We start from the raw sequence: 27797 nt of genomic DNA, 5'->3' as shown, positions 1-27797 counted from the left end.
GGATGTAGGTGAGGTACTAAACGAGTACTTTGCATCTGTATTCACTGAGGAGAAAGACTTGGAGGACAACAAGATCAGTGTGGAGAATACGAATATGCTAGGGCAGTTGGAGCAAGGAGGTGGTGCTGAGGCTCTTGAAGATAAGTCCCCAAGGCTTGATGGGATCTATCCCAAGTTTTTGAGGGGAAGTAAGAGAGGAGAGTCCAGGGGCCTTGATGACAAACTTTGTTTCTTCTCAAGCCACAGGTGACGTCCCAGAGGACTGGAGAGTAGCCAATGTTGTTCCATTGTTTAAGAAAGGAAGTAGAGAGAATCCAGGGAGTTATAGGCCAGTGAACTTACATTAGTGGTAGGGAAACCATTGAAGAGAATTCTTAGACATAGGATTTGCTCCCATTTGGAAGAGAATGGGCTAATTGGAATAATTGGAATAACCAGCATGGCTTTGTACGTGGCAGGTCGTGTCTCACGAACTTGATTGATTTATTTGAGGAATTGACGAAGGAGATTGATGAAGGTAGGGTGGTGGATGTTGTTATATGGTTTTTGGTAAGGAGATGCTGCCTGTTCTGCTGAGTTACTCCAGCATTTTGTGTCTACCTAAGGCTTTTGATTAGGTCTCTCATGTTAGGCTGACCCAGTATTTTAAGATGTATGGGATTCACGATGACTTGGCCGAATGGATTCAAAACTGGCTTATTCAAAGAAGACAGGGGGTTGTGGTAGAAGATAGGTATTCTGGCTGGAGGGGTGTGACCAGTGCAGTTCCACTGGGATCTGTACTGGGACCTCTGCTGTTTGTGATGTATATAAATGACCAAGCTGTAAATGTAGATGGGTTGGTGGGTAAGTTTGTTGACAACACCAAAATTGGAGGAGTTGTGGACAATGAGGAATGCTGTCAGAAGATACAATGGGATTATAGATCAGCTGCAGAAATGGGCAGAAAATTGGCAGACGGAATTTAACCAATATGAGGTGCTGCACTTTGGGAGGTTGAATGTATTTGGGAAGAGCATAAGTTAAGACCCTTAACAGTGTTGATGAGCAGAGAGATCTTGGAGTTCAAGTTTGCAGCTCACTAAAGGTGGCAGCACATGTAGATAGGGTAGTAAAGAGGGCGTATGGTATGCTTGTCTTCAATGTTCGGGAGCACATTAATGGCACATATTAGATAGGCATATGGAAGTGCAGGGAATAGAGGGATATAAACCATTAGGGGGCAGATAGGGTGAGTTTGACTAAGCATCATTGTCGGCACAAACATAGTGGGCCGAAAGGCCGTTCCTGTGTTCTATGTTCTTGGTGATGCCTGGCCCGCCAACACTTTATTTTTGCTCAGAGTACACAGTAGTTATTTGCTGAGTACGTGCATTTGACAGTAAACCCGACTCGATGGGAGTGTGCGAAAAGTCCAGCAGAGTTGTGGTGCCGAGAGGGTTAATCTCAGCTGCCTTGGCTGTTTGTGTAACTGGATCCCCAGGTGACTGTGCTCCGAGAGAGTTTCTGCCACTCCCTAGGGTGTTGGTCACCGGCCCAACAGGTTTTAGTTTGTGGGCACTCTGTACAAGGCTAGGCTGCAGTGTGTGTGTGAGTGATTGAGCGAGCTGTGGGGCGCCAGGAGATTCGCGTTGCGTTGCATTGCATTGCATTGAGTTGACTCGTCGCTGTGTGACCATGTTTAAGTGTGGGCTCGCCTTCCCCCGCTGTCGCTGGATCCTGCCATTGCTGCTGCTCCTGGCCATTATCTTCGACATCATCGCGTTGGGGGCCAGCTCTGGATGGGTGGATTCCAAGCATCACTATGCCTCTCTGTGGACCCACTACCGCGGGAGGGAACCGACGTGGGAACCCTCCTCCCTCATGGAGTACGGTAAGGGGGGTTACCCGGTGGAGAGGGGGATGGGGGGAAGAGAAAAAGAGAGAGAGAGAACGGAGATAGAGGCGTGAGGGAGAGAGGTTTGGGAAAGAACGAAGAGAGAAAAATGCGAGAAAGAACAGGGAGGGAGGGGAGAGGAAGAGTAAAGATGTAAGGAAAGAACGGGGGAGAGAGGGGAAGAACTGGGAGGGAGAGAGGGGAGGGAGAGAGGAGAGGGGAAGAGGGGAAGAGCGGGGAGGGAGGGAGGGAGGACGGGGAGGGAGAGAGAGGGGAACGGCGGGGAGGGAGGGGAGGGGAAGAGAGGGGAGGGGGAGAGAGGGGAGAGGGGAAGAGCAGGGAGGAAGGGGAAGGACGGGGAGGGAGGGGAAGAGCGGGGAGGGAGGGGAAGAGCGGGGAGGGAGGGGAAGAGCGGAGAGGGGGAGAACGAGGGAGAGAGCGGGGAGAACGAGGGAGAGAGGGGGAGAGCGGGGAGGGAGGGAGGGGAGAACGAGGGAGAGAGGGGGAGAGCGGGGAGGGAGGGAGGGAGGGGGAGAACGAGGGAGAGAGGGGGAGAACGAGGGAGAGAGGGGGAGAGCGGGGAGGGAGGGAGGGGGAGAACGAGGGAGAGAGGGGGAGAACGGGGAAAGTAGTCCGAGGAAGAAAAATGACAACAAAAGAATTAACAGAAAGAACTGTAATGTGAGTTTCAGAGGTGTTGTCACAGTACCCTCCACAATGTTTGGGTCAAAAACCCATCATTTATTTATTTGCCGCTGTACTCCGCAATTTGAGATTTGTAATAGAAAAAAAATCACATGGGGTTAAAGTGCACATTGTCAGATTTTATTAAAGGGTATTTTTATACATTTTGGTTTCACCATGTAGAAATTACAGCTGTGTTTATACATATTCCTCCCTTTTTAGGGCACCATAATGTTTGGGACACATGTCTTCACTTGTGTTTGTAATTGCTCAGGTGTGTTTAAATCCCTCCTATCTGTATCTTAAGTATAATCACCATCACTGGTTGTCGCTTACTGGGAGGGTCATGTACCAAGTCGCAATTAAATATTAAAGTGGGCCTTAAAGCTCAACGTCCTTAATGCAGACATAAGAGCTCTCAGCACCTAGTCTTTCCTCCAGTCTCCATCACCTTTGGAAACTTTTATTGCTGTTTATCAACATGAGGACCAAAGTTGTGCCAATGAAAGTCAAAGAAGCCAATATGAGACCTAGAAACATGAATAAAACTGTTAGAGACATCAGCCAAACCTTTGGCTTACCAAAAGCAACTGTTTGGAACATCATTAAGAAGAAAGAGAGCACTGGTGAGCTTACTAATCGCAAAGGGACTGGCAGGCCAAGGAAGACCTCCACAGGTGATGTCAGAAGAATTCTCTCTATAATAAAGAAAAATCCCCAAACATCTGTCTGACAGATCAGAAATACTCTTCAGGAGTCGGGTGTGGATTTGTCAATGACCACTGTCCGCAGAAGACTTCATGAACAGAAATACAGAGGCTACACTGCAAGATGCAAAAATAGGATGGCCAGGTTACAGTTTGCCAAGAAGTACTTAAAAGAGCAACCACAGTTCTGGAAAAAAGGTCTTGTGGACAGATGAGACAAAGATCAACTTGTATCTGAGTGATGGCAAGAGCAAAGTATGAAGGAGAAAAGGAACTGCCCAAGATCCAAAGCATAACACCCCCATCACTGTGTTTCACAGATGAGGTGGTATGGCCTGGGCATGTATGGCTGCTGAAGGTACTGGCTCACTTATCTTCTTGATGATACAACTGCTGATGGTAGTAGCACATTGAATTCTGAAGTATATAGACACATCATATCTGCTCAAGTTCAAACAAATGCCTCGAAGCTCATTGGCCGGCGGTTCATTCTACAGCAAGACAATAGTCCCAAACATACTGCTAAAGCAATAAAGGAGTTTTTCAAAGCTAAAAAATGGTCAATTCTTGAGTGGAGTGGCCAAGTCAATCACCCAATTGGAACCCATTTGAGTATGCCTTTTATATGCTGAAGAGAAAACTGAAAGGGACTAGCCCCCAAAACAAGCATAAGTTAAAGATGGCTGCAATACAGGCCTGGCAGAGCATCACCAGAGAAGACACCCAGCAACTGGTGATGTCCATGAATTGCAGACTTTGCACGCAAAGGATATGCAACAAAATACTAAACATGACTAATTTGATCAATTCCAAGCAAACACAAAGGTAAATAAATCATTGGTATGGGAGAGGCAAGAGAAGTGACAGAAAAAGATCTTTGTTTCCTCTCTAGTTGCAGGGAAGGTCTGAGAGGACCAGAGGGTAGCCAATGTTGTTCCTTTGTTTGAGATGGGAACCGGAGATAATCCAGGAAGTTCTATGCAGTGGAACTTCGTCAGTGGTTGGAAAGCTATTGGCGAGGATTCTTTGAGATAGGATTTACTCGCATTTGGAAAAGAATGGGCTAATTATGGAGAGTCAGCATAGATTTGTACGCAGCAAGTCAGGCCATTTTTGAGGAGGCGATGAAACTGATTGATGAGGATACGACAGTGGATGTAATTTACATGGATTTTAGGAAGGCATTTGATAAAGTCCCTCTGTAAACTGATCTTGAAGATTAAGACACATGAAATCCATGGTGCCTTGAAGTTTGGATTCAGAACTGGCTTACCCATAGACGTCAGAGGGTGATGGTGGAAGGATGTTATTGTGGTTGGACGTCTGTGCGGTGGTGTTCCACATAAATCTGTGCTAGGATTTCTGGTGTGTGTACTTATGTAAGTATGTATATGTGTGACAACACCAAAAATGGTGTAGTTGAGCCCCATGAGCAACGGTGGGAGGTTGACTTTAGAAGGTTGAATAGAAGTATACAATTAAAACAAAATCTTAACAGCATTGATGTACGAAGGGATCTTGGGGTCCAGAACCATAACTTCCTGAATCTGGCAATGCAGGTAGATAGAGTGGTAAAGAAGGTAAATGGTCTGCTTACTTCATTGGTCAGGGAATTAAGTACAATAATTAAGAACTTGTGATATAAATTGTATAAAACTTTGGTTAGGCAGCATTTGTAGTATTGTGTGCAGTTCTAGTTGCCCCAATACAGAAGGCTTGGAGAGGGTGAAGACGAGGCTTATCAGAATGCTGCCCGGATTAGATGGTATTGGCTATAAGGAGAGGTTGGGCAAACTTGGATTGTTTTCTCACTGTGGAAGTTGAGATGAGACTTGATAGAAGTATATAAAATTATGAGAGGTATAAATAGGATAGACAGGATATTTTTTAGAGGGGGGAAATGTGAATGAATGAATGTGAAGCCCGGTTTTACTTGTAGAGTTGGTTAACAGAAGAGGTGGAGTTATTGACCATTTACAAGTGAGTAATGTGGCTGGAACACAAGATGGTGTGATGTTCGATCTGAAAGCTCTGAGTGGAGTAAAAAGCTCTTTTGGTTCCAAGGAACTTTGTCGTGCTTAGTTGCCCTGCAGTTGCCTGAAACTTTCGTGCTCCCACTCTGCCATCATTAGCCACGTTATAATGAGGCCCAATGTAAGCCTTTCCAACTCAATATTAATACAACAATTTCAGCTAGCTCGTTTGCTTTGTTAAGCGGTTGACAGCTAATCACCATGGCAACCCTGGCCCCACCCTATCCAGGATAATCCCTTTATGCTGTCCATCCTTTCCCACCCTTGTTGCAACTCAAAGCTTTTCCCTATTCCGACAAAGAATCTTCGACCTAAAACTTTTCCTTTCTCCACAGATGCTGCATGATGATAGTTTCTAGCACTTTCTGTTTTTATTTCAAATTTCCAACATTTGCAGTTTTTTTGTTTGTTTTCTATATCTCTTTTCTCGTGCCTCTTCACCTTCTCCCTCCATTCCTATCATCCCTCTGTCTCATTTTATTCTCCCCTATCTTATCTTTCAGCGGGTAGCATCTGTGAAACGAGTACAGCTAATGTTTCAGGTTGGGGACCTTTTATCCTGTCCATAATCTTAATGCTTCCTGTCAGTTAATCAATTTCCTAACCAGGCAATAATTTTTCTTTCATACCATCTTACATTAAGCCCCCAATTTTGAACCCCGCCTTATGAATAAAACAGAAGGGTCTAGATAGATTTATAGATAGATGTATCGATGATAGACACAAAATGCTGGAGTAACTTAGCGGGTTAGGCAGCATCTCTGGAGAAAAGGAATAGGTGGCGTTTCAGGGTCCAGACTCTTCTTCAGACAGGTCCGAAGAAGGACCTCAACCCAAATGTGTCTATATTTGCTGTAAATAGGCATCTGCGGTTTCTTCCCACACGTAGATGTGGAGATGCTTCCCTAGAGTGGGAGAGCATCGGCAAGTGCTCGAACTGGCAGGAATTTGATTTGAGGAAGGACATTCTTGCTATTGAGGGAGTGCAGCGTAGGTTCACGAGGTTAATTACCGGGACGGCGGGACTGTCATATGATGAAAGAAAGGAGCGACTGGGCTTGTATTCACTGGAATTTAGAAAGATGAGAAGGGATTTTATAGAAACATATAAGATTATTACGGGATTGGACGCGCTAGATGCAGGAAACATGTTCCTGATGTTGGGGGAGTCCAGAGCCAGGGGCCACCGTTTAAGAAGGCCATTTTTAGAACGGAGGTGAGGAAAAACTTTTTCACGTAGAGAGTTGTGAATTTGTGGAACTCTATGCCTCAGAAGACAGTGGAGGCCGATTCACTGGATACATTCAAAAGAGAGTTAGATAGAGCTCTTCGGGCTAGCGAACTCAAGGGGGAGGAGACAGGAACAGGGTACTGATTGTGGATGATCAGCCATGATCATATTGAATGGCGGTGCTGGCTCGAAGGGCCGAATGGCCTATTCCTGCACCTTTCATCTATGTATCTGTGAAGTCAATTTATCCTGCTTTGGTGGGCACCTTAAGTGCTTGTACACATATATTGTTCACGTCAACATGGTTATTGGTCAATGCATGAGGAGACTGTAGCCCTGCTTGCCCAATTCTCCCCCCTCCCCACATCCCTACCAAACTCTGCACCCTACTGACAGGATGAGACCATGGCTTTTGTGTATTGGAGCCTCAATTATTCACACTGCTTATTAATCATTTAAAAGGGAGCTTTATGAGTTTGCCAACAGTATTTAGTTTAGTTTCGAGACACAGCATGGAAATAGGCCCTTCGGCCCACTGAGTCCGCACCAACCAGCGATCCCCGCACTTTAACACTATCCTACACTCTAGGGATAATTTACACATACACCAAGCCAATTACGTCTTTGGAGTGTGGGATGCCTTGATGTCATGATTGGTAGCAGGGTAGGTAGACAAGGGCATATCAGGCACATATACACTTAACTGCCAGTTCTTTGCATTCTTAATGGTGCACAATACTGCAAGATCCACCACTGTGACAGGCTTTGAAGCGGAGATGGAAACAATAGAACAGTTTACAGAAGAGTAGAATACAAAAGAAAGGCGGTAACAGTGCATTTAGAAAAGCCATCTGCGTGGGTGAAGCCTGATTGTGTAAAGATTTATTAATTTGTTAATGGAAGGATGTAAAGTGTAGTTTGGAGCCAACGAGGGGTCATTATTAATAGGGATAGAGCCTTTTAAAGTTTATAATATTTTTTCACTAATGAGAATGTTATCAATAGTTTTCTCATCATAAATGCCAATTTGGTTAACTTATAACAAGCAACACCACAGCAGCCTTTCAAAAGGCAAATAACTTCATGTTGCAAATTTGAACTCGGTGTACTATAGCTACACACTTGTACTGTATCTGAGATGCTAATCTAATATGTATCTAAGTGCTTATGTATAGTGATACTTGTTCTGAACTATATACAAACATGAATTTCAAATAAATTACCATACCATTGAGTTGGAAGATATTGGTGGTTGGCATTTTTAGTTGTGTAGAAAAATATATGTTTTGTGTTCAGTTTAGTTTATTGACACGTGCTGAGATACATGTGCCTGGATTTGTTGCATGCTACCAGTCGGTGGAAAGACTATGATTATAATCAAGTTGTTCGTGGTGTACAGATACAGAATAAAGAGAATAGCTTTCAGTGCAAGGTAAAGTCCAATTAAAGATAGTCTGGGGGTCTCCAATGAGGTAGCAAAGGACATTTTGAAAGATAATGTCACAGTGAATGGGCTTCTCTGCGGGCTGGTGACAGAATCAACCAGGCTTGTTCTCCCACCTTCAGACAAGGAGGGTTTAAGCTCGAGCCTGGGTCAAGAGGGACGAAATACTGTCTTCTATCGATTAATACGGATTCTCAAAGTGTGATGAGCCAAGTTCCAGCATCAGTATATCTGCAGTGTATAAAGCCAGAAGCCAACCAACAGTTCTAGTAGTGGTGAATTTTGGAGAGGCTCCCTTACTGTGCCAGCCAGACAAAATGAGTCAGACGGATTAAATTCCAGGCTCTTTCGGCTTGACTGTTTACCACCTCCCCACAGTATTCTTGTTTTTTGCCATTCTTTTCAAGTTACTCTTTAATACAATCTTTGTATCACTGTGAACACGTATCCCTTTATTTATAGTTAAGAAGAATGTCAGCATTAGTGCAAACTTTCTCATAGGAAAATGTTGACCACAAGTGGTTCATTTTTGGTTGGGAGTGACAAATAGGTTCTGGAATTTGAGAGTAGATAACAACTGATGGTGAAGAATGAAAAGGGGTTCAAAGGAATTGACCACAGGATATTTTCCTTTATCAGTGCTGATGATTATAGAAGGAATGAGCAAATTCTACCATCTTTCATAAGTAGAATAAACATACTGAGAAATGTGGACACTTTTTTACTTGTCTTTAAAATATTTCTAATAAAAGACAGTTGGACAAATACATGGTTAGAAACGGTTTAGCCTATACATGGACAAATGGGACTAGCACAGTTAGGCATCTTAGTCAACCGAGATGGGTAGGGCCAAACAGCCTGTTTATGTGCTGTTTCACTGTGATTCTATGTATTTTACTTGGTGTCCACTTGCTGAAATATGCCACTTGTTTGTTATCACAGTGAAATAAGGAATTCCTTATTTAACAAACAAGTGGTATATTTCAGCAAGTGAACCCCTTTTCATTCTTCACCATCAGTTGTTCCTCCCCCCCCCAAACCTTTCATTCTTCCCCCAAGCCCATTTTAGTTTAGTTTAAAGATACGGCGTGGAAACAGGCCCTGCGGACAACCGAGTCCATGCCAACCATGATCCCCACACACCAACACTATCCTACACACACTAGGGACAATTTACATTTATACCAAGTCAATTAGCCTACAAACCTGTACGTCTTTGGAGTGTGGGAGGAAACCGTAGCACCCGGAGAAAACCCACGCAGGTCATGGCGAGAAGGTGCAAATTCCATACACACAGCACCCGTAGTCAAGATCAAACCCGGGTCTCTGACACTGTAAGGCTGCAACTCTACCACTGCGTCACCTTGCCACCCTCAGGTTATCTACTCTTAAATTTCAGAACCTATTTGTCACTCCCAACCAAAAATGAACCACTTGTAGTCAACATTTTTCTATGAGAAAGTTTGCACTAATGCTGACATTCAGGTTCAGAAACAGCTTTCCAGGCAGGACAGGCAGTGAAGGTGGTCAACTTTGGATCATAAGATCATAAGTGATAGGAGCAGAATTAGGTCATCAAGTCTACTCCGCCATTCAATCATGGCTGATTTATCTCTCCCTCCTAACCCCATTCTCCTGCCTTCTCCCCATAACCTCTGACACCCATATCCTAGTGGATCTTAGTGGGCTCCTTCTATACAAGAATGGGGTTACTCCGGGCAGTAAGTTTCCAGGGACGAAGAGACCAACGTATTCAATTTCCTTTTTTTTTAAATTTCAAAATATATGTAAATAAAATCAAACATACATAATACAGAACATTCAAGGCAATGTTTTCATCACACTTCGTGTAATTCCGATAACTTTGCATTCGCACATTATCAGTTGTCATTTTCTTCAAGTGATTTATGACACAAAGTCTAACTAACCAGTGTATCAGGGAATCATACAACACAGCAGCAATGTTTCAGCTATTCGAGTCTGTACCAACCGTCACAGAGAGTGGTGATTTTCAGTCAGAGAGTGGTGAAGGTGTGGAATTCTCTGCCTCAGAAGGCAGTGGAGGCCAGTACGTTGGATGCTTTCAAGAGAGCTGGATAGAGCTCTTAAGGATAGCGGAGTGAGGGGGTATGGGGAGAAGGCAGGAACGGGGTACTGATTGAGAGTGATCAGCCATGATCGCATTGAATGGCGGTGCTGGCTCGAAGGGCTGAATGGCCTACTCCTGCACCTATTGTCTATTGTCTATTGTCAAATGCACTAATCATGTACTATTCCCATTTTGTTTGCCCCATCTTGCCAGATTCTACCCTTTGTCTGTTCTGGGGAGTGTGGCAGAGGCTCCAGGGAAAATATTCAGAGAATGTGCATCTCTCTAGTATTGTGTAAACATCTGCATCTGGTGATGGCGAGGGAGGGAAGATGGGCAGGGAACAGGGGGAGGAATTTGATTTGGACCTACTTCTGAGTGGGTGTGCCGAGGAAGAATCAGCTTCGACCAGTCCCAGAATGGGGAGAGTGCTGTTTTTCCATGCCTGGTAATGGAATCAGTTTTCTTTCAGGTTTGTGTATCTTTTTCTGACTGAAACCTGGTTTTCAGTATTTTTAGTCACACAGCATAGAAACAGGCCCTTGGCTGGGTGCTGACAGTGAAGCATCCGGTTACACTAACTTGCACAAACTCTATTTCACTCTCCCTTCATTCCCCTGATTCTACCACTCACCTATTCAATAAGGACAATTTACGGCAGTCAATTCACCAACCAACACACATGTTTAGGATGTGGGTGGAAACCGGAGCACCCGGAGGAAATCCAGAATCACAGGGGAGAGTGCCCAAACTCCATACAGCAGCAGAAGTGTGGATTGAACCCAGGTTACCAGAGCCGAGGGATAGTTGCTCTACCAGCTGCACCACTCTGCCACTCCTGTGACTATTAGTTTAGTTTAGTTCATTGTAACGTGTACGGAGATTCAGTGAAAAGCTTTTTTGTTGCGTACTATCCAGTCAGTGGAAAGACTATACATGATTACAGTCAAGCTGCACACAGTGTACAGATACCGGATAAAGGGAATAATGTTCAGTGCCAGGTAAAGTCCAATTAAAGATGGTGTTGACTCAACAACACTTTGTGGAAGTAAGTGCCATAATTGTCCATTGGGTCTTCGAGGGTCATCGGGAGCCCTCCAGTACCTCCAACATGTGGACTGGACTTGGAGCTAAAATATGATGAATCTGCATTTGTGATTATGCAGAATAATTTCACTGTGCTATACATATGTGCCAATAAACAGCCATTGAATTTACCACATCCCCCCCACCCTCACTTTTTCCACTGAAAACTAGCTTGCCGTTTTCTCTTTTCCACTTCTGTCCTAGACAGAGGCTCACATGACAATATGGAACAAGGAGTTCCCTGCTCCTCACCTTTTACCCCACCTGCCTCTGTGTCCAACACATCATACTCCAACACTTCCCTCACTTCCAACATGCTCCCACTGCTAGCCACATCTTCCCATCCCAACCCTTTTCTGCCTTCTGCTTTCTGCCTTCTGCTTCCTGCCTTTCTCCATATTGTCTCGCCCATTTGCGATGTTAACATTAAATATTAATGGTCAACATTTAATATGAAATATTATCAGGGTGTTTTTATGATTAGGTAAATAAATCCATGGCAGAGATAAAGCTTTGCAGTGAAAGAGGTATCTATACAGGATGACATAGTACCTGTATTATTGTTGTGTGTACTGAGATACGGTGATAACTGTGCGTTGTCCAGACAAATCATTACCATATGTGGGTTTATCAAGGTAGCGCAAGAAAGAAAAGGGGACAAAAAGCAAATACAGCATTATATCTACAGAGAAAGTGAAAATAAATAAAGTGTAAGGGTTGTAAACAAGGTAGATTGGGAATACATCGACAGCATATGAGATCTCTGTTCAAAATTCTGATAACAGGGAAAGAGGCTGTTCTTGACTCTGGTGTTGTACGCGATGGGCTGGGCTATTTAGTTGTGTCATTGGGTGGAGCTAAAGAGACAATGGTTGTTTTATATAGACTTTCAATGGGTGTGTTTGCCTCTAAGAACTTTCAAGTATGTTCAGTGGTTGCATTATGAACTACTTCATATTCTTCTACTCCTGCAACATTCCATATTATGGTGCACTTCTTGTTGGAAGCCATGTCGGCACTCAGAAGAAATTGTCCGGCACAGTGCACATCTCCGCTGCGTTTTCTAGTCCCGGTATAAATGTCTTGCATTTGTAAGCATCTTTTACCGCAAAACAGCCCAAAATATTTTATGGCCAATATGAAAAGTTTCTGGGTTAGTAGACGCTGTTTAAATGTTGGAAAAATAGTTGTGGGCTGCCACAGTGATAAAGGCCATATGGTTTTTGTCTTTACTCATGTGGTTTGGGGCATAATCATTGGTCAATGATTATGCTTCAAACCTCTCCCGCGGTCACAGAGAGAACGTATAAACTCCATACAGACAGCACCCGTGGTCAGAATCGAACCCAGGACTCCGGGTGCTGCTAAGACAGCAACTCTGCTGCTGCGCCACTGTGCTGCCCCACCTACTTTATTTCCTATCATAACTAAATCAATCACCTCACTGAAACTTCATGCGCAGAAGGAGGAAGAGACAACATTTTTTGGGAACCATTTGATGTTTAGGGAACAGTATTGGGGGTCTCAGGAAGTGGGCAGGAAGGGCAGGGATGGGGGTCCTATCTCCCACCCAGTCTAGGAAGTTGAGGGTGAACTGCCTCACCCTGATGAACACAAGAAAATAACACTGCGTGCAGATTGTTGCCCAAGATCAAACGGGCAGAGTCTGCAAGCACAGGCTTGTGCAAACAACTTGTGCTACTCTCACCTCTCCCTGACGTAAGCTTGCCCAGCCTTGCACGCACACGCACACGGCTGACACTGCTGGTTTTAAATGGGATGCTTCCTCAGGATAGATACTCCAAGGCCTCTTGCCTGGATTTCAAAATTGTCATCCTCACTTGCAATTTACTTTGGGATCAGTAACTTAATCCAAGACAACCATTTGGTGACAGAAAAGATCGAGTTACATAGATGTAAAATGTTTTGAGCACATTGCTGCATTACAGGAGTTTTATTAGTAGAACAACACTGTCAAGTCACGTCAAGTTTATTGTCATTGCATGTATGATGGTAAGGTGCAGGTAAAATGAAAATCTTGCTTGCAGCACATCACAGGCACATAGACTCGGATAAAAACAAATTATACATTAATTATACAGATTCTGCAAGATAGTGAAAAGAGAGACTGTGCAAGAGCACAAGTCGCTTGTACAACACAATTGGAAAGCAAGACATGCTAGTGCAAGAGGAGGGCCATAGTGTTCTGTTGCTGAGGTAGGATTAGAGTTGTGTGGATCTGTTCAATTGGCTATTCTCTAAGCTAGTATTGTGGGTCTTGTCTTCTGAACCTCCTACCCAAGGGTAGACATCTTGAGCATCTCTGGATTTTCTCCATTGCCTCATTGACAGCCGTGATACCAGCTCGGGTACTTGAAAAACCTTCCTGAACCCCTCACCTCTCCTTTTCCATACGTTTTTGGATCAGAATTAGGCCATTTGGCCCAAGTCTCCTCTGCCATTCAATCATGGCTAATCTACCTTTCCCTCTCCTGCCTTCTCCCCGTAACCTTTGACACGCTTACTAATCAAGAATCTACCTCCACGGCCTCTTTGGCAATGAATTCCACAGGATCACCACTCTGACTAAAGAACTTCCTCATCTCCTTTCTAAAGGTATGTCCCTTTATTTTAAGGCTATGGGCTCTAGTTCTAGACTCCCACTAGTTGAAACATCCCCTCCACATCCACTCGACCCAGGCCTGTCACTATTTGGTAAGTTTCAATGAGGTTAATTCTTCTAAGCTCCAGCGAATACAGGCCCAGTGCCATCAAACGCTGTTGGGGATTTTAATACATCCTCCCTGACAAACCATTCTCTCTCTATTGAAGCTGTAGGAAACATTTCGTATATTGGAGGTTGGTAAAAGAGAGGACATTGGTGTCGGGCAAAGGGGAAGTGACAAGATATGAGGGAGACTTCCTTCATATAGAGAGTGGTGCGTACCCGGAGTACATTGATGAAGAGAAAGCTTGAAATGGGGTTGCTGACAGCATTTAAGAAGTGCTTAAAAGAATAGTTAAATTGGCCGGACATAGGAGGCTACAGACCATGTGCTGGGGGACGGGATGAACGTGCATGGGTGCACACTGGACAAGTTGGGCCGAATGGCCTGTTTCATCATGTACAATTCCATGACTCTATCTCCACCCAATGATATAAAACCACATGGAACCGTATAGGACAAGAACATGCCATCTGATACAGCATGCAATGTCTTTCAAAGATTTTACATCAATACAAAATGTTGTATTTTCAAGTGATGGTGTGGGATTAATTTGCCCTGTCGGCTGATCCTTTGCATGGGAAGAAATGTAGGCCGACCTCGGGGCATAAATTAATTATTTTTCCAGAAGGCAATAAGTCGGAACATACGCAAAGTTCACTCTGTGGTAACTGTAACTCCGTACTATGTAATGCATGACATCAAAAGCACATAAGACTGATGACAGTGAATAATTACTAAAAGTGGGGAGAGAGAGAGAGAGAGAGAGAGAATACTAATTCTACCATTTGTTGGACTGAATATATGTATGTACGCTGACCTTTTGAATTTAATAACATTGTGGGAGTTTGTTTGTATGGAAGGCATTCGTAAATAGATTTTAAAAAAGCTGGAGTAATTCAATGGGTCGGGTAGCATTTCTAGTCATGTCCGAGACTCTGGGTTAACATTTTGTTCTTTCTTTTAATTGTCTCAGGTTGGGCGCAGGCAACTGCGGCCCTGATGATCATCGGCTTAATACTGTTGATTATTTGCTTCATCCTGTCCATCGTGGCTTTGTGCAAAGAGCGACCTAGTCTGCTGAGAACAATTGGATTCATCATCTTCATTGCTGGTAAGAGTTTATTATATATCTGTGTTGGGAATGTTCCCTCCTCCCACCTCTCCCTCAGGCCCTGACCACCTCTTGGCTAGAGTATTTCTTCCCCCAGTAATTTTCTCCCGGCACCCTGGACACTCTGCACCCTGATACACACTGCTCTGATCCATAACCCAGCAGCTACCACACATGATGACTAGTGTAAGTCAATGGTGTTTATTTGTCATATGCACCGGTGATGAACCGGCTTTACAGATATATTAGATGCAACAATAGGTACACAATCCCATTATCAGTTATTTGAGGTAAACCAGATCATAGTGTAAAATCCAAAGAACATAATGCAAGGTTTTGTCTAATTTGGAGATACAGCACGGAAACAGGCCCTTCGGCACGCCAAGTCTGCTCCGATCACCGATCCCTGTACGCTAACACTATGCGAACACTAGGGACAATTTACAATTTTTACCAAAGCCAATTAATCTACAAACCTGTACATCTTTGGAATCTGGAAGGAAACTGGAGCACCTGGGGAAAACCCATGCAGTCACATAGAAACATCGAAAAATAGGTGCAGGAATAGGCCATTCGGCCCTTCAAGCTAGCACCGCCATTCAAAATTATCATGGCTGATCATCTAAAATCACAGATTCCACAAATTCACAACTCTGGGTGAAAAAGTTTTTCCTCATCTCAGTCCTAAATGGCCTACCCCTTATTCTTAAACTGTGGACTCTCCCAACATCGGGAACATTTTTCCTGAATCTAGCCTGTCCAATCCTTTCAGAATTTTGTATGTTTCTATAAGATCCCATCTCGTCCTTCTGAATTCCAGTGAATTCACCCATTCTTTCATCATATGTCAGTCCCGCCATCCTGGGAATTAACCTGGTGAACCTACGCTGCACTCCCTCAATAGCAATAATGTCATTCCTCAAATTAGGAGACCAGGTGCTGTCACTGGGAGAACGTACAAACTCCATACAGACAGCACCCGTTGTCAGGATCGAACCCGGGTTCTCTGGTGCTGTGAGGCATCAAATCTACCACTGCATCACCTTTTTATTCTGCAGTAGTTCGGTGCTGAGGTTGGGTTCTTGTTAGGGATGTACAGAATGATTCAAGAACCTGATGATTGACAGGAAGAGGCCGTTCTTCAACTTGGAGGTAATGGTTCTCAGGCTCTTGCACTACCATCCTGATGGTAACAGTGAGATGAGAGGCTGGCCAGGGTGGCGTGGGACTATGACAGTGGATGCCTTCTTGGGGTTGAACTTCATGAAGATCCCTTTGTTCCAAATGAGTGGTTCCCAGTCTTGACCCACATTGCCCTGACTGATATTCTCAGCAATTCCAATATCATCCCAACTGGGGATAAACTATAAGTTGCCTCTCTCTCCCCCTGTTAATGTAAAGTTGGGAAGAGCTACTGAGACATTGGAAATCAGGCTGAACAGTCTGGGAAGTTTACAGGATTATGAGAGGCATAGATAGAGTGGATAGTAAAAATCTTTTTCCCTTGGAAGACGTATCAAAGAAACGGGGGCTCAGGGTTAAGGTGATAGGAAAGAGTTTTAAGAGATCTGAAGGATAAGGTTTTACACAGGGAGCGATTGATATCTGTAATTCACTGCCAGAGAAGGTGGTGGAATCTGATACAATCACTACGTTTAAGAGGCATGGATATGTACCTAAAGCGAGCGGGTAGTTTTAGTGTGGATGGGCAAAAGGGTTGGCATTACCTTGGTGGGCTGAAGGCCCCCTTTCTCGACTCTATGACTCTAAATAGCAGCCAGCATCGCCACCATTTCTGACAGTGTTGACCCTGGAGCAGAAGTCCCTGGCTTCAGTCTGCCCCAACGGCAGTGGCCTTGGTCTCCGCATGATCTGCACAGGCTGCGAACAATATGTCCACCTGCTCCCAAAGAGTCCAAAACCATGGAACACTTCACAGCAGGCTGCCCATCAGGATCATTTGGGATGGCAGGACTTTCATATGAAGAAAGACTGGATAGACTCGGCTTGTACTCGCTGGAATTTAGAAGATTGAGGGGGGATCTTGTAGAATCTTACAAAATTCTTAAGGGGTTGGACAGGCTAGATGCAGGAAGATTGTTCCCGATGTTGGGGAAGTCCAGAACAAGGGGTCACAGTTTAAGGATAAGGGGGAAGTCTTTTAGGACCGAGATGAGAAAGTTTTTTTTTCACACAGAGAGTGGTGAATCTGTGGAATTCTCTGCCACAGAAGGTAGTTGAGGCCAGTTCATTGGCTATATTTAAGAGGGAGTTAGATGTGGCCCTTGTGGCTAAAGGGATCAGGGGGTATTGGAGAGAAGGCAGGTACGGGATACTGAGTTGGATGATCAGCCATGATCATATTGAATGGCGGTGCAGGCTCGAAGGACCGAATGGCCTACTCCTGCACCTATTTTCTATGTTTCTATCTGCAGCACCTTAGCTTCTCCAAGACCACCTCTGTCCCATAGTCAGGCACGTTGGTGGTTGTGAGTCCTTTCTTTGCTGCTAAGCATCTCGTTTCATGATTGGCACAAATGGCAAGTCAAAGTGCAGAGGTAATTTTCGCCACTATTTCTCCCACCACCCCCACCCAGGCAACTTCACCCCCTCCTCCCCTCCTCATCGTAAGGAAGGCTTCCGATTGAACCTGAATTGTTTTCCTCTCGCTCTTCTCCTCCGCAGTCCTGCTCCAGTTCGTGGGGCTGGTTATCTACCCGGTCAAGTTCACTGAGGTCCTGGTCCAAAGCGGAGCCTACGAGTACAGCTGGAGCTATGGGTTTGGGTGGGGCGCCACCATCCTGATGATCGGCTGCGGCATCTTCTTCTGCTGCCTGCCCAAGTACGAGGAGGAACTGTATGGTCTGACCAAGCCCTACTACATTTACCAGACAAACTGATGATGGCCAGGAATCTCGCGTCCTGCTACTGAGGAACTCCGCTGGTGCCTTTCTTCCTGCGTCTTCAGTGGCTCATTCAGAATGCACGATAAGGACGCTAATCCCTTTTTAGGTTCTTGCACATTTTACCATTCAATTAACTGAATCTCACTTTCATGTTAACGTAGTTTGCTTCAAATAGGTAGTTGTGGGGAACGAGAGGGAAGATGCAAATTTAATGTTGAGAGGGATCATCATAAATGTAAAATGTAAAATTAGCACAAACTGAACTTGAGCATTAAATGTACCTCCATCTCTTCCCCTTCTGGCATCTACTCAATAATATGCATTACAGTCTAGATTTGAAGATGTGTGTCTAACTGTAGGTAGCAGGAATATTTGGGAAATATCGAGTAAAGGGAGTGAGAGATTATTGTAATATAAACTCTATGGAATGGGATATAATCCGAGTTATCGCAGAGTAGATTCATTTTTAAAGACTAATATATGTATTGGGTGAAGAATGCTATCGCTCTATGTTTAAATCATCAAATAAAAATTATGTTACTCATTCAGTTTTGGGGGTAGGGAAAAAGTTTCTTAAAGTCATATTGTACAAACGGTATTAGCATTGGTAGCCTTCAACTACAAAGGTTCTATTAAACGGTCTAAAATCTACTCACTGATTTTGTTTTATTTCCACTCTGGAATATGAGGCTAAGGTCATTCCCTTTTAGGAAAGAGGAGGTTAGTGAAAGGGTGCATTGAATACTCATTCGTTGAATTATTGAATAATTATTGAATACAGGGGATTTTCATTATGCAGGTTCCTTGGACAGTGACCAATTAATGTAAATTAAAGGTATAGGTGACCCTTGCACTTCAGCCAGTTTGGTTATAGAAATTTGCACTTGGATTCATGGAAACAAAGAAAATAGGTGCAGGAATAGGCCATTCGGCCCTTTGAGCCAGCATCGTCATTCAATATGATCATGGCTGATCATTCAAAATCAGTACCCCTTTCCTGCTTTCTTCCCACATAGAAACATAGAAAATAGGTGCAGGAGTAGGCCATTCGGCCCTTCGAGCCTGCACCGCCATTCAATATGATCATGGCTGATCATCCAGCTCAGTAGCCTGTACCTGCCTTCTCTCCATACCCCCTGATCCCTTTAGCAAAAAGGGCCACATCTAACTCCCTCTTAAATATAGCCAATGAACTGGCCTCAACTACCTTCTGTGGCAGAGAATTCCACAGACTCACCACTCTGTGTGAAGAAATGTTTTCTCATCTCGGTCCTAAAAGACTTCCCCCTTATCCTTAAGCTGTGACCCCTGGTTCTGGACTCCCCCAACATCGGGAACAATCTTCCCGCATCTAGCCTTTCCAACCCCTTAAGAATTTTATATGTTTCTATAAGATCCCCCCTCAGTCTTCTAAATTCCAGCGAGTATATCATATCATCATCATCATATATATACAGCCGGAAACAGTCCTTTTCGGCCCACCAAGTCCGTGCCGCCCAGCGATCCCCGTACATTAACACTATCCTACACCCACTAGGGACAATTTTTTAAAAAACATTTACCCAGCCAATTAACCTACATGCCTGTACGTCTTTGGAGTGTGGGAGGAAACCGAAGATCTCGGAGAAAACCCACGCAGGTCACGGGGAGAACGTACAAACTCCTTACAGTGTAGCACCCGTAGTCAGGATCGAACCTGAGTCTCCGGCGCTGCATTCGCTGTAAAGCAGCAACTCTACCGCTGCGCTACCGTGCCGTACCGTACTGTCCAGTCTTTCCTCATATGTAAGTCCCGCCATCCCTGGGATCAATCTGGTGAACCTTCTCTGTACTCCCTCTAAGGCAAGAACATCTTTCCTCAGGTTAGGAGACCAAAACTGCACACAATACTCCAGGTGCAGTCTCACCAAGGCCCTGTACAACTGCAGCAGAACCTCCCTGCTCCTAAACTCAAGTCCTCTTGCTATGAATGCCAGCATACCATTCGCTTTCTTCACTGCCTGCTGCACCTGCATGCTTGCTTTCAATGACTGGTGCACCATGATACCCAGGTCACGTTGCATCTCCCCTTCTCCCAATCGGTCACCATTCAGGTAATATTCTGCTTTCCTGTTCTTGCCGCCAAAGTGGATAACCTCACATTTATCCACATTAAATTGCATCTGCCATGCATTTGCCCACTCGCCTAATCTATCCAAGTCACTCTGCAGCCTCCTAGCATCCTCCTCGCAGCTAACACTGCCACCCAGCTTCGTGTCATCCGCAAACTTAGAGATGTTGCATTCAATTCCCTCGTCCAAATCATTAATATACACTGTAAATAACTGGGGTCCCAGCACTGAGCCTTGCGGTACCCCACTAGTCACTGCCTGCCATTCCGAAAAGGACCCGTTTATTCCTACTCTTTGCTTCCTGTCCGCCAACCAATTTTCTATCCACCTCAACACTGAACCCTCAATATCGTGTGCTTTAAGTTTGTACACCAATCTCCTATGTGGGACCTTGTCGAAGGCCTTCTGAAAGTCCAGATATAACACATCGACTGGTTCTCCCTTATCCACTCTACTAGTTACATCTTCGAAAAATTCTATAAGATTCGTCAGACATGATTTGCCTTTGGTAAATCCATGCTGACTTTGTCCGATGATTTCACCACTTTCCAAATGTGATGCTATCGCATTTTTAATAACTGACTCTAGCATTTTCCCCACTACCGATGTTAGGCTAACTGGTCTATAATTCCCCGTTTTCTCTCTCCCTCCCTTTTTAAAAAGTGGGGTTACATTAGCTACCCTCCAGTCCTCAGGAACTACTCCAGAATCTAAAGAGTTTTGAAAAATTATCACTAATGCATCCACTATTTCAGAGGCTACTTCCTTAAGCACTCTGGGATGCAGCCTATCTGGCCCTGGGGATTTATCTGCCTTTAATCCATTTAATTTACCTAACACCACTTCCCGACTAACCTGGATTTCCCTCAGTTCCTCCATCTCATTAGACCCCGGTCCCCCGCTATTTCCGGCAGACGGTTTATGTCTTCCTTAGTGAAGACAGAACCAAAGTATTTGTTCAATTGGTCTGCCATCTCCTTGTTCCCTATGATCAATTCACCTGTTTCCGACTGCAAGGGACCTACATTTGCCTTAACTAATCTTTTTCTCTTGACATATCTATAAAAGCTTTTGCAGTCTGTTTTTATGTTCCTTGCCAGTTTTCCCTCATAATCTATTTTCCCTTTCCTAATTAAGCCCTTTGTCCTCCTCTGCTGGACTCTGAATTTCTCCCAGTCCTCTGGTATGCTACTTTTTCTGGCTAATCTGTATGCTTCATCTTTCGTTTTAATACTATCCTTGATTTCCCTTGTTAGCCACGGATGCACTACCTTTCCTGGTTTGTTCTTTTGCCAAAGTGGGATGAACACTTGTTGTAGTTCATCCATGCGACCTTTAAATGCCTTCCATTGCATGTCCACCGTCAACCCTTTCAGCATCAATCGCCAGTCTATCTTGGACAATTCACGCCTCATACCCTCAAAGTTACCTTTCTTTAAGTTCAGAACACTTGTTTCTGTATCGACTTTGTCACTCTCCATCCTAATGAAGAACTCTACCATATTATGATCACTCTTGCCCAAGGGGCCTCGCACAACAAGACTGCTACTAACCCTTCCTCATTACTCAATACCCAGTCTAGAATGGCCTGTTCTCTCGTTGGTTCCTCGACATGTTGGTTTAGAAAACCATCTCTCAAACATTCCAAGAAATCCTCTTCCTCAGCACCCCTGCCAATTTGGTTCACCCAATCTATATGTAGATTGAAGTCACCCATTATAACTGCTGCACCTTTAGTGCATGCATTTCTAATTTCCTGCTTGATGCCATCCCCAACCTCCCTACTGCTGTTAGGTGGCCTGTACACAACTCCCACTAGTGTTTTCTGCCCCTTAGTGTTTCGTAGCTCTACCCATATCGATTCCACTTCCTCCAAGCTAATGTCTTTCCTTTCCACTGCTTTAATCTCCTCTCTAACCAGTAACGCTACCCCACCTCCTTTTCCTTTCTGTCTATCCCGCCTGAATATAGAATATCCCTGGATGTTGAGTTCCCAGCCTTGGTCACCCTGGAGCCATGTCTCCGTAATCCCAACTATATCATAATCATTAATAACTATCTCCACATTTAATTCATCCACCTTATTACGTATACTCCTTGCATTGAGACACAAAGCCTTCAGGCTTGTTTTTACAACTCTCTTACCCCTTGTACGATTATGTTGAAAAGTGGCCCTTTTTGATTTTTGCCCTGGATTTGTCTGCCTGCCACTTTTACTTTTCACCTTGCTACCTGTTGCTTCTACCCTCATTTTCCACCCCTCTGTCTCTCAGCTCCAGCTCCCATCCCCCTGCCACATTAGTTTAAATCCTCCCCGACAGCACTAGCAAACACTCCCCCTAGGACATTGGTTCCATTCCAGCTCAGGTGCAGACCGTCCTGTTTGTACTGGTCCCACCTCTCCCAGAACTGGTTCCAATGTCCTAAATCCCTCCCCCTTGCACCATTTTTCAAGCCACGTATTCATCTGAAATATCCTCCTATTCCTACTCTGACTAGCACGTGGCACTGGTAGTAATCCAGAGATTATTACCTTTGAGGTCCTACTTTTTAGTTTATCTCCTAGCTCTCTAAATTCACCTTGTAGGACCTCATCCCGTTTTTTACCTAAATCGTTGGTGCCAACGTGCACCACGACAACTGGCTGCTCCCCCTCCCCCTTCAGAATGTCCTGCAGCCGCTCAGAGATATCCCTGACCCTTGCACCAGGGAGGCAACATACCATCCTGGAGTCTCGTTTGCGGCCGCAGAAACGCCTATCTATTCCCGTTACAATTGAATCCCCTATCACTATAGCCCTTCCACTCTTTTTCCTCCCCTCTTTTGCCACAGAGCCACCCACGGTGCCATGAACTTGGCTGCTGCTGCCTTCCCCTGATGAGGCATCTCCCCCAGCAGTATCCAAAATGGCATATCTGTTTAGGAGGGAGATGACCGCAGGGGATTCCTGCACTACCTGCCTACTGCTACGCTGGCTAGTGGCCACCCGTTTCCTTTCTGTCCGCTTATCTTTTACCTGTGGTGTGGCCAACTCACTATACGTGCTATCCACGACCTTCTCAGCATCGTGGATGCTCCAGAATGAGTCCAACCGCAGCTCCAACCGTTCAATGCGGTTTGCCAGGAGCTGCAGCTGGACACACTTCCTGCACACGTAGTCATCAGGGACACCGACAATATCCCTGATCTCCCACATGTTGCAGGATGAGCATTCCACGGGGCCGATCTCACCTGACATGTCTTACCCCCAAATTAAATCAAATCCCTCTTAATCCTTTAAACTGTACCTTTACTAAAAAGCACTGAACCCTTAACTCACTGAACCCTTAACTCACTGAACCCTGAACTCACTGAACCCTGAATTCACTGAACCCTGAACTCACCGAACCCTTAACTAAAAGTACGAACAAAAAGCAGAAATACAACCCCGGGGTTACGCCCAATCAGCTGCTTCCTCTAGTCCGCTTCCACCAATCAGCGGCTTCCTTCAGAATTTTTCTTTTAAAGTGTGTGGGAACGTTTTTATCCTGCTCCAACCGCCTCCAACCGCTTCTGGGCCTCTGGGTGAACAAAGCCCCGCGCTGGGTTTTTAAACCTACCGCCCGGACGCTGCTCCAACCACCTCCAACCGCTTCTGGGCCTCTGGGTGAACCTTGATTCTGTTAGCCCTATGAGCTATATCTAACTCGCTCTTGAAAACATCCAGTGATTTGGCCTCCACTGCCTTCTATGGCAGAGAATGACACAGATTCACAACTCTCTGGGTGAAAAGGTTTTTCCTCATCTCGGTCCTAAATGGCCTACCACTCATTCTTAAACTGTGACCCCTGGTTCTGGACTCCCCCAACATCAGGAACATTTTTGGATTCTCCATCCAACCATTTAGATTTTCGTTTATTTAGCTTAGTTTAGAGATACAGCACGCAAACAGGCCCTTCAGCCCGCCAAGGCTGCACCAATCAGCGATCTCCACGCATTAACATTACCCCACACACACTAGGAACAATTTTGCATTCAAACCAAGCCAATTAACTTACAAACCTGTACTTCTTTGCTGTGTGGGAGGAAACCGAAGATCTCTGAGAAAACCCACGTGATCACGGGGAGAACGTACAAACTCCATACAGACAGCACCCACAGTCAGGATCGATCCCGGGTCTCTGCCGCTGTAAGGCAGCAACTCTACAGCTGTGCCACCGTGCCGCCCTTTGATGGCTTGAAGCCCTCTTTCCATGCCGTTTGACTTTAATGACACATTTACAGTAATCTAATCCATCTACCACCTTCCAACCTACTTGGGTAGAGAGTCGGGCTAATTTCTGATATACGTATACATTTGAAGCACAACAGGTAATGTGATCCAACTGTGGCTAACAAGAGAAGATAAAGATGGTATGAGATGCGTGCTGTGTTGTAAACTAAACAGCTAGAGGATCAGAAATATTTTAGAATTCAGCGAAGGAGGATTTGGATAAGGAAAGGAAAAGAGAATACCAGAATGATTAAGCAAGCAACAAAAAAGAGGTCTAAACACTCTTATGTCTGATCAACAAGGGTTTACGTGGGTTTTTTAAAAAGAGATCTGAAAATGTTAAAGAAACTCAACAGGTCGGGGAACATCTGTGGAAGGAAACACAGCATTAACATGTCAGGCCAAGGACCCTTCACCAGAACCTGGAAAGAGAGACATTAGTAGATACACAAGAAACTGCCATCTCTCCTGCCAAACCAACTCTCCCTCAATGTCAGCAAGACAAAGGACACAGAGAGACAGACAGAGAGAGAGAGAGACAGAGAGACAGACAGAGAGAGACAGAGAGAGAGAGAGAGAGAGAGAGAGAGAGAGAGAGAGAGAGAGAGAGAGAGAGACAGAGAGAGAGAGAGAGAGAGAGAGAGAGAGACAGAGAGAGAGAGAGAGAGAGAGAGAGAGAGAGAACGAGAACGAGAACGAGAACGAGAACATCAACATCCATCACAGTGTGTCTCCTCCAGTCCTCTCCTCACTGTGATGGAAGGCCACAATGTCTTTTCCCTTCTCCTGCCATCCTCTCCCGCGGTCAGGTTGTTGTGGATGCAGACCGCGCCGGACGGTCCGCAGTGGCCCGAGCCTAAGGCCAGTCGCAGCAGCCTCCGAAGACGGCCGGCTCCGCTGATGGTGAGTCCGGTCCCCGGACTCTGCGAACCAGAGCCCTGGAGGCCGCCAGCTCCAGGAGTTGGGCCGATGGAAGGCCGCAGCAGGAACGGAGACACAACCCAGAACACAAAGGTCGGGTCTCCGTTCGGAAAGGACACATATTACAATTTTACAGTTCCCCCCTCCCCCCACATACACATATAGTACACAAACACAAAAACACGACATCACATCGACAATTAAGACACAAAAAAACAACAAAACACAAAGACAAATGGACCGCAGGTAAGCCGCAGCTGCTAGGGCAGCGCCGCCATTTTGCTTTACATTCGTGGGAATGAATGTCATTACCAATTTGTGTTGGACTAGCCACATTGAAAGTCATGGCCAAGGAAGCACATCAATGCCTCTACTTCCTTAAAATGCTTAAGAAATTCAGCATGTCCCCAACAACTCTCACCAATGTTTACAGATGCACCATGGCAGCATTTTACTGGGATGCATCACAGCCTGGTTTGGGAACTGGTCTACCCAAGACCACAAGAAATTGTGGAGAGCTGTGGACATAGCCCAAACCATCATGCAAACCAACCTTCCTTCCATTGATAGGCACAAAGTGCTGGAGTAAGGGGTCACTGAGTCAGGCAGCATCTTTTCAGACAGTGAAAAGAAACAGACTCTCAAAATAATCACAAGATATTAGTGAGAAAAATAGACAATTGGGAATCATGTCCATGGTAGCGCAAGACATGGTCCACAGTGTTCTGTTGCCAAGATAGGATTAGGGTTGTGTAGAAGAGAGAGACAAAATGCTGGAGTAAGCAGTCCAGGCAACATTTCTGGAGAGCAGGAATGGGTGACATTTAGGAGCGAGACACTTCTTCTGAAGAAGGGTCTTGACCCGAAACGTCACCCATTCCTTCTCTACAGAGGTGCTGCCTGTTCCGCTGAGTTACTCCAGCATTTTGTGTCTATCTTCGGTGCAAACTAGCATTTTTCAGTTCCTTCCTAGGTATTATGGTTGTGCAAATTGGTTCAAGAACCCATTGGTTCTAAAATGGTTCCGGAGGTTGGTGGGATGGGACTTCAGGCTTCGGTATGCCCTGCCTGATGGTAACAGTGTGAAAGGGCATGGCGGCCCAAATGGTGGGAGTCCTTGATGATAGGTGCCGCCTTTTTGAGGCAATGTCTCATGTAGATGCTTTTGATGCGGGGAAGGGGTAGTGTCCCTGATGGATCTGGCTGTGTCCATCGCTCTCTTCAGCTTTGTGCATTGGAATAGCAGTACCAGGTGATGCAACAGACATAGCTGACAATCCAATGGTAAGAATGGTGAATTCTCCAATTTTAGGTAACAAACTAACCCTTCCTCCAACCACCCCCTCTCTTCCGCCCTCCTCTGTGCCCTACCTGAATTCCCCCTGGCTTCACAATGCACAACTCTTCAAATGTGTCTCCCGCCTACTGTTCTAATCTCTGGCCTTTGTTCCAACTATCTGCCTGTCAAAAAAAAAAAAAATCCTCGCCTACGTCGTCCTTTTACCTGCCACGCTTTGTCCTGCCTCTTCCCTTTCCAGTTTCCTTCTCCCTCCAACCCAGCCCCCAAATAATACCTGAAGAAGGGTCTTGAACAGAAACATGACCTATTCATGTGCTCCAGAGATGCTGCCTGACCTGCTGAGTTACTCCAGCACTTTGTGTGGCCTTTTGTGTACTAGAGAGGTTAATAGGTTTCTTCATCCGCAGTTCTTTGTCTCTACAATGTGACCAATCAAGGACCTTTCCACAGTGCATCTGTCGAAGCTTCATTAATTTGGTGACATGCTAAATGTTTTTAAACATATAAGAGGTGCTGGCACGAATTCTTCACGCTTCTGGAAGTGGCTGCGCCCTGCGGCTCACCGGCAGTCTGTCTTTTTCCTTCTTTGTGTATTGTTAGCGTTTAAATGTATGTAATGTAATGCCCTATTTTGAGCCGTGTATATGTGGGGGGTGGTGGAGGGGGGTGGGGGAAACCTTTTGTTTTAAATCTCCTCCTCAACGGAGAGGCGACCTTTTTCCATGTCGTATCTCCATTCGCGCTACGGCCTGACACTGGGGAGTAACACTTTGGTGGTAAGAATAGGAAGGCAGAGTATTATCTGAATGGTGTCAAGTTAGGAAAAGGGGACGTACAACGAGATCTGGGTGTCCTAGTGCATCAGTCACTGAAAGGAAGCATGCAGGTACAGCAGGCAGTGAAGAAAGCCAATGGAATGTTGACCTTCATAACAAGAGGAGTTGAGTATAGGAGCAAAGAGGTCCTTCTGCAGTTGTACAGGGCCCTAGTGAGACCGCACCTGGAGTACTGTGTGCAGTTTTGGTCTCCAAATTTGAGGAAGGATATTCTTGCTATTGAGGGCGTGCAGCGTAGGTTTACTAGGTTAATTCCCGGAATGGCGGGACTGTCATGTGGTGAAAGACTGGAGCGACTAGGCTTGTATACACTGGAATTTAGAAGGATGAGAGGAGATCTTATCGAAACGTATAAGATTATTAAGGGGTTGGACACGTTAGAGGCAGAAAACATGTTCCCAATGTTGGGGGAGTCCAGAACAAGAGGCCACAGTTTAAGAATAAGGGGTAGGCCATTTAGAACTGAGATGAGGAAAAACTT

At 45.1% G+C, this 27797-nt stretch overlaps 1 protein-coding gene across 1 annotated transcript; it reads left to right on the top strand.

The window, feature by feature from the left end:
• The first annotated feature begins 1438 nt into the window (after positions 1–1438).
• On the top strand, positions 1439–18547 carry perp (p53 apoptosis effector related to pmp22). Its single transcript, XM_078405895.1, has 3 exons — positions 1439–1873; positions 14853–14990; positions 17676–18547. The coding sequence occupies exons 1-3, from the start codon at positions 1678–1680 to the stop codon at positions 17888–17890; spliced, it is 549 nt and encodes a 182-aa protein (XP_078262021.1). The 5' UTR covers positions 1439–1677; the 3' UTR covers positions 17891–18547.
• Positions 18548–27797: the final 9250 nt, after the last annotated feature.

This window comes from Rhinoraja longicauda, chromosome 9 (genome assembly GCF_053455715.1).
Source record: "Rhinoraja longicauda isolate Sanriku21f chromosome 9, sRhiLon1.1, whole genome shotgun sequence".
NCBI classification, from domain to species: domain Eukaryota; kingdom Metazoa; phylum Chordata; class Chondrichthyes; order Rajiformes; family Arhynchobatidae; genus Rhinoraja; species Rhinoraja longicauda.
Note: the sequence above shows the minus strand (reverse complement) of the source record. Positions and strands in the feature narration are given on the sequence as shown.